The following is a 7,420-nucleotide window of genomic DNA, read 5'->3' as shown; positions in this document are numbered from 1 at the left end:
AAGAAACGGACATTTAAGATCCAGGAGTCCGTAGTCCGAACCAGAGTTTCCGATCCAAACAGGAACAGACAGATCCAGGGTTCCAGGAATCATCAGAGCATTCAGGCAGGTTCAGAGTTCTATGAGTCCAGCAGCGTGCTCAGACAGAAACGCGCAGATGAAGACAGGTAGGCTCAGTTGTAGAGAGGAACATGGACAAGACTTGATACCAGGATAAATGCAGAACTTTTAACTGGTCTCCAGCCCTGGAGCCAGGCTTACAGGAATTAAAACTGACCTTCCCCAAGTTCCGAGCCAAAACCCTGAGGGCTCAGTGGAGAAGAGCCGGGACATGACCGGGAGACAGGAGACAAACACCAAACCCTCTCAATCCACTGGTCTCCAAGACTCGGGACATTAACCGGGAACTTAAGTCTCATGAAACAAATATAAATTACTGACACGAAAACATAAGATGAATAAACTAAGAATACACAAATAATGATCTGGCCCTGATAGCTGGGCTGAAACGTATAGATAATTAGAAAGGGGGGAGGCAACGGCAGGTGAATGAAGTGAGTAATTAGATCAGCTAATGGGGCTGCAATCATGACAGTCATACTTGCATATAGAGAGGAGTTTGGGACAGTAGCTTAAAAAATCCACAGAAATGATGATGACATCAAAGCATCGGAAAAGTATCAAGATCTTTAGATTTAATAAGAATATCGGATTGGACATGAACAAGTTTAGATCACCTTACTTGATTGGAACACACACTTTATAACTTGGCTCCATTACAGATCTGTTGTCTGTGCTAGCTTGCTACCTCTACTTCTTCTTTACTAAAGCCTAGTCTAACCTAAATGTATGACGACCTTATGCTTTGCATTGTCTGGTTAATTTGCTCCAATCGAAAGAAACTAATTCTAATCATATTATTTGCCGCTTTTCAAAAGCTTTCTTATGAGGATTGGATGGAAACACAGCTCCTCAAAACTATTAGCATCTACTCTGTCCAAGCTGTAGAAAAGCATCCCCACAGCATGATGCTTCCACCATCTCATTTAAATAGCCAACCATTTCTGGGCTTCTATTTACAACAAAAAAGGGAGTCCATGTACTATTTTTCCTTTACTTTACTTAACATTTTTTCTTAACTTTATTGCAGTAATCCTGATAAAACACATTACAGTTTGTGGTTAGAAAGTGATCAAATGTGAGCAGGATCCTGGAGTTTGACTCTTACTGGGCATTAAATCACATGATCTACTGCATGGATGTAAAAGTGCAAAACCACAAACAGAGGGCCATGTTGTGCTTTTCTTATGACTTCCCAGTGAACTAGACAAGTATGAAGAAGCTCTGAGAGACTACCAGAAATACAGAGACTTCCTGTTCGGGATTTCTCCCCCAGAGTGGCAGGAAGAGCAGAAGACCAAGGCCCAAAAGACAAAAGCTTTGCTTATGAAAGACAGACAGCGAATCCAGAACGAGGAACCTTCTGAAACCGGTATTTGTATGAGCAAGCCATTGAGATTAAAGCAACCAGGCAGACTATTTCTGGAGAGAGGGATTATTTTTTTGGTAAGTGTTTTTTTTTGTTTATGTTTCCACAGGTTTGGAAAGTACGCCGTCCAGCTCTGGGAGAAATCAGAGCCCTGTCAGAGTGTCCAGGTTACCATCTGCTCAAAGTGACTCACTGTAAGAAAAACAGCCTTCACATCAGAACCTTATAGCACAGGGGTTTCAGAAATAGATGGCTCATGTTTTCCATGTAATAATCACTTTCTGATTTTTAGTAAATAATCATACACTGCAGTATATTTACTGCAGTATAATCAAAAGACAACCCAACTGATGTGTGGATTAAAAAATACCTGTGAATGAGTGCAGTTTTAAGTAAATGCAGAGTGGATCTATTTTAGTGCAATACTTTCAAATCAAACAAAGCACTAAGTATTTTATTTTATTTTCGATGCTTTTCCTCTCTGAGTACAGAAACGGTTCCCTGCTGAGTTTGACTGCCTGTCAGTGTTGTGGAAGAGGGAGGGGCTCACAGCAGTTGCTCGCTAAAGACACTAAACGCAGAGTTATCTGTGCTTTTGCGTTGTCTCCAAAGTTTCCAACAACACAGGGTTGCTAGATTAATCATTAGTTGCTGTTTTGTAGAAACGCAGTAAAGGGGTTTTAAAATTAGCTAAATATAGCAACAAAGTCACTAAGTTGGTCACAATGGTGAAAGGTCTACTGCCCCTAGTGCTACTCGTGCTCAGAGTGCCTCACATTGTGCAAAGGGTATACTCAGGTAATTGAGCTCTTAAACAGCCTACTTTTACCTTTAGCTGGGAACATTTACCATTCTAATAGTGAAAGACTTTGTTAATTACATATTTACTTACTGACAAACAGAAAAGTTAAGTTCTCTTACTACCAGCATTATAAAGTTATGGTTACTTCTTCACTAGACATGCTTGCTGTTTTGTTGTGTGTGTTTGACCTAATATGTGCATATGAGGTAACGCGTGAAAAACAGGATGGGAAGCGGGGTTAGAGAAGGTAGAGAGATGTCTGGCTGTTCGTCGCACATCTTGTATACAGATAATTCTTAATAGCCCCACCAGAGGTAAAATTTTGCTTGTTGCTTTTCTAAAGGTTTTTTTCATTTTTGACCTATACCTTCTATAACAGCGGTCTTTAACGTTTTTCAGGCCAAGGACCCCCAAACTGATGGCAAGATGTAGCGTGGACTCTCTAATTATATATATTGTATGAAATCGTGTTCTATCAAACTGGTCCTATAGTCACTCTATGACAGATGGAGTAATGTAACAAAAGTGTTTGCGTCCTGGGATTATTAAAGTATTACTGATTCTGATTCCTGGTTGATGGGACAGGTGTTGTGAATGAAACGGTGCCCAGCTTGAAAGAGCTTCTGTGTATCACTGAATGTGTGCATTGATGACTGAAAGACATCCTCTGCCTCCATTTATCTGTTTACTACAGTGTGTTGAATTTATTTTATTGTGGATTTAAAGACATTTCAGTAAAGTGGTAAAAATTGCAGGGGGGAATATAAAAAAAAAGTCTTATTAACCAAAACTTTCGCAACCCCCATGCAGTACCCCCGTGGACACCCTAGGGGTCGCGGACTCCATGTTGAAGACCTCCGCTCTATAACCATCTGTCTATTCTGCATACATATGAACATTTTGGCCCTTAAACAAACATCATTATCCTTGAGGTGTAGGTGCACAGCTGAGTGTCCTGAGGACGTGGCTCGCCTGTGGAGTAGCTGTTTAGTTTATGAACAGAGTGGGAGTGGGAGGCGTCAAATTTCAGCTTTCACAACTACTGTATATAGCTCAGCTTTAAGCTTGAATCCCAGTCAGTTTCAAACCTCTTCACACCTTCTTGCTGGTGACAAACATCTTCCCGTTCTAACCAGGATTGACAGTTCTAAATTTGCTCTGGAAAGACGACAGTAAGGACAGCAAACATTTACCTTTAGTGTACACAAGAACCATCTCTGTCTTCAGTAGGTGTCCCTTAAATGTACCGAACGTTTACGTTGGAGTATTAGCAAAGAGCTGCAGGCTTTTTTTTTTACAAAAGATAGAAAAAAATCTCTGAATCTTTTAAGTAAAATACACAAGGTCAATACCAGCAACTGCTTTATACACAGTACAGTAACATGATTTACTACAGCATCAAGACACTTAAAAAATCTACCATTCTTTAACAGTGATTGTTGAAGCGTGTTTTCTTTTTACCTCCTTTTTTGTCCTATACAGTGTTTATTATTATTTTTTTTATTTTTTTAGAACTCATACTTTTATTATTTTTTTACAGAGCAATTGTACAGCCACACATCAATGGTGCATAACACAAAGCTTGAAAATATGCAGTTTTCCATAAAATGAACATCTTAGCTCGATATCTTATGATCTCAGCCTCAAATTTGTAGGCTCATCATCCTGAAACCCTAACATAAGGATACACTTTGGGCGGAATCTATACAGTCTTTATGATGGCAGAAAAAATTTAGGTCTCTATCCCCATGGTTTTAGGTCAAATATCGACTTTGTAATATTTGGGGTATTTTCTTCTACTGTACATCTGTACATATCCAGGCAAGAAGGTTCTACGCAGTCTTAAAAATAAAATGGAAAAATCTAAATTAAAATGAAACATTGAAAAGAAATGTGTCATTACCAAGGCAAGGCAGGTTCATTTGTGTAGCACGTGTCAGTGACATCACAAGATGCTGTACATGAATTAATCATTATCGGAAAACAGAGAGAAATGCACATTGCCATGGCATAGTGAGAGAAGAAGAGAACTAAGAACTGATTATTAACGGTAAAGAAAGTTTGACTAAATCTGGTTTTACAGCTTAAACAGACAGTGTTGGTATCCAGCTGTATTAAATGAAGCTGTGTGCTAACTTTTAAACTCTTCCTTTGATCCAAAAATTATTTCTTCAGCTTCATTTTGATTTCCTTGAAGAATTTTTTTTCCTACATATCCATTGATTTCTTCTCTGCATTTACCCAGAGCTGGAGTCTTTTATATACACCTGAAAACATGGTGATGTACACGTGGGTGACATCTGCGTAGTGATACAGATGTCTATCTCTCCGGTTCTTTTTCCTGAAAAGAGATCACTCGGGACAAACTCTTTAAATAATACTCTTGCTTAAATTAAATTTTGGGGGCACTCTACTCACCTCTGGCAACAGGACAGGACTTTCAGCCAGCCTGCGGGTCATTGGTCTGGAAAGATTTTATTATAGTAATGAAAACTACACAACTAAATTTGAAGATATGAAAACTTTTACATTTTGCTGCTAGAATTACAATCATAACAATCAGAAAAGTGTTAATTACTAAATTCACTGTCTGCAGTTATACAATGAGAGACAAATCCAAACTTTGTTTGTGTGCAGCGCCCCCTTGTGGTAAAATGTGTGGATTAATTTATAAAAAATATTTTTAAAACATGAGAGACAAGTTAATGCAACATGGATTGATATTATTACAGTGCTAATATTATATAATTCTGGTATTCTGTCACAAAACTACATTAAAAGTATACATTTAAACTCTTTCTTTTACATTTTAGGGAGACAAACTGTAGACAGGATTGTGTCAGCTCAGAGGTCAGTTTCCCTTTACCTAATTTTTGTTTTTTTTTTCAGTATGAATTAAATAATTATTTACAGTTTTCACTTTGATGTTTCACCTCCGTTCAGGATGAGCCAGAGCTGTACTTCACAGATCCCCAGCAGCTACTGGATCTGATGACAAAGCTGACGGAGCAGAACCTGTTCCTGATTAAAAACTCTGCCAGGGTGGAGGACATGCTGAAGGAGCACCGTCAAACCATGGAGACGATCAGGAGGCAGATGTAAGCAGTGCTCCATTTCAACCATTCTGTTTTTCATTTCCTACCTTCTAAACCTAAAGCAGCTGTAAAGAACCTTGGAGTCATCTTTGACAGAACTTTGAGATTTGACAAGCAGTGTAGTCAGGGCTAGCGTTCTCTAATGGGTTAAGTGCCTCCTAACCTGCAGCCTCCGCCACTGTCCAATATTACAATGATTTTATAGTGCAGGCTGGATCCTTCCAAAGAGTTAAAGCGCAACAGCTGATTTAATTATGCTTTTTGGTGATTTAGGTGCAAGGTTACCAAAGGTACAACTTTTTTTTAATCATATTGATCATGAGAAAGCTCTTCTCACGTTTACAAGCTCCAGAATTAAATATTGTTACTCGACCTGTGTCAGTGTCTTTATGTCATTCACTAACTGTCCTCAGTTGGTTCAAAATGCATTCCCAGGTGAAGGCACATCATTCCAGTCCTTTTTTTCTCTTCATTGGCTTCCATCTTTTTTTAGGATTGATTTCAAAATGTAGCTGCTTGTTATTTTAGAGCCCTTAATTCTGTTGCTCCTCCGTACCTGCCTGAACTTGTAAGCATTCTGAGCCCAACGATAACCTTTAGTTCAACAGACCAGCTCTTTTTAGAAGTCATCAGAGCTACGTATAAACACTGAGGGATCATACCTTCTCAGTCACTGACTGTGGCACAAGTTACCTCCTGGCATTAACACCAAAGGACGCTGAAAAGAGGAGAGTGAGAGGGCCCCAGAGAGGCCCCTAATACAACTATAATACTGACCAAATAGCATGTCACTCAGTAATAAACATACAATCCATTCTATTTACAATTTATTGGTTTTGGAAACATTTCTCAACGAAATGATGAGAGGAATAGACCAGTATTAAGTATTGCAGGCTAAAAAAGAAGCCAAACGACGGCGGACCCGTTCTTCAGGTTCAATTTGCATGTTGTCAGGTTTCTGCCCCCTATTTAAGTTTATTTTTAGTTTCTTTGTATTTATAGTTGTTTTCTTGCAGCATTTTGTTCTTGAGTTACTCTCAGTTCCCCCCTTGTGTTTTTTTCCTTTCCCCTTGGCTTCCTTCTAGATGCTTTCATCCACACCTGTTCCTTGTCAGCTCATTAGTCCAGTCTTTGTTCTGTCTCCTATATAAACTCTCCCTGTGCAGTTCCTCAGTGCTGGTTTGTCTTTTCCTGGCTCTACGTGTGAGTTTTCCTCTGAAGTTGTCTGGTTTTTGGTTCCTTGTACTTTGGTTTTTGGATTTTTGCCTCAGTTAATTAATTAAATCTGCAAAACCTCACCTTTGCCTTCTCACCTCTGCATTTGGGTCCTCAAAACATCAACCCAACCGTGACACATGTTTTCTAAGCCAGAACAAGGCTTTGTTTTCTTCCACTCTATAAAGCCTCAAACTCAACGGTTAGTGATGGGTTAATGAGGAATCTTGAAGCGTTTCGAAACATTGCCAAACTGTATTAATACTGCGTTGATACTGTCTCACAGAATACCTGCTGGACCTTTAAGGACACTACAGGCAGCTTATTTGACAGAATAAACTGAATTGATTTGATGACCTAGTACAATATAATTATCATTATAATAATTATTATTCGAAAATATTTATATTATTTCATAATTATGTTTAAATTGAAAATATCTTTGATATTTTTAGATGCAGCCAATAAATAATGTAAACGTATATCATAATTTAGAGGAAAATTTGAATGAGTATTCTTGTGGACTAGGTTTTTAAATCATAATTTTAAAACAAGTACAGTACATAAACTAAGAGTCACTTAGAAATTAACTTTAATTCGGATAAGTTGAGTGATAACTGAGAGGAAAAGGATGACACAACGAGAAAATTAAAATAAAAATGCAAAGGTTGAACTGTTCCAGTTCCTTTTAGGCTGCTCCAGAATTCTTGATCATTTTAAAGTGGTGGGGAAATCATATTTAAATTTCAAATCATTCTGGCTCAAACATGTATATAAATGTACTCTATCAAACTATATTGTCCCAAAAGTTATAACATT

The 7,420-nt window shown here is 38.3% G+C and overlaps 1 protein-coding gene across 1 annotated transcript in view; it reads left to right on the top strand.

Moving 5' to 3' along the window:
- The window catches only part of LOC107090154 (coiled-coil domain-containing protein 37-like), an 18,358-nt gene that overhangs the window by 5,996 nt on the left and 4,942 nt on the right, over window positions 1-7,420 (top strand). The window contains exons 7-10 of the mRNA XM_015383381.1: window positions 1,320-1,492; window positions 1,599-1,683; window positions 5,105-5,141; window positions 5,235-5,389. Coding sequence (XP_015238867.1) covers window positions 1,320-1,492; window positions 1,599-1,683; window positions 5,105-5,141; window positions 5,235-5,389 — 450 coding nt within the window. The remainder of the gene's footprint in view (window positions 1-1,319; window positions 1,493-1,598; window positions 1,684-5,104; window positions 5,142-5,234; window positions 5,390-7,420) is intronic.

The sequence above is a fragment of the Cyprinodon variegatus genome, unplaced genomic scaffold (assembly GCF_000732505.1).
Source record: "Cyprinodon variegatus isolate N-32 unplaced genomic scaffold, C_variegatus-1.0 Scaffold283, whole genome shotgun sequence".
Lineage (NCBI taxonomy): Eukaryota > Metazoa > Chordata > Actinopteri > Cyprinodontiformes > Cyprinodontidae > Cyprinodon > Cyprinodon variegatus.
Note: the sequence above shows the minus strand (reverse complement) of the source record. Positions and strands in the feature narration are given on the sequence as shown.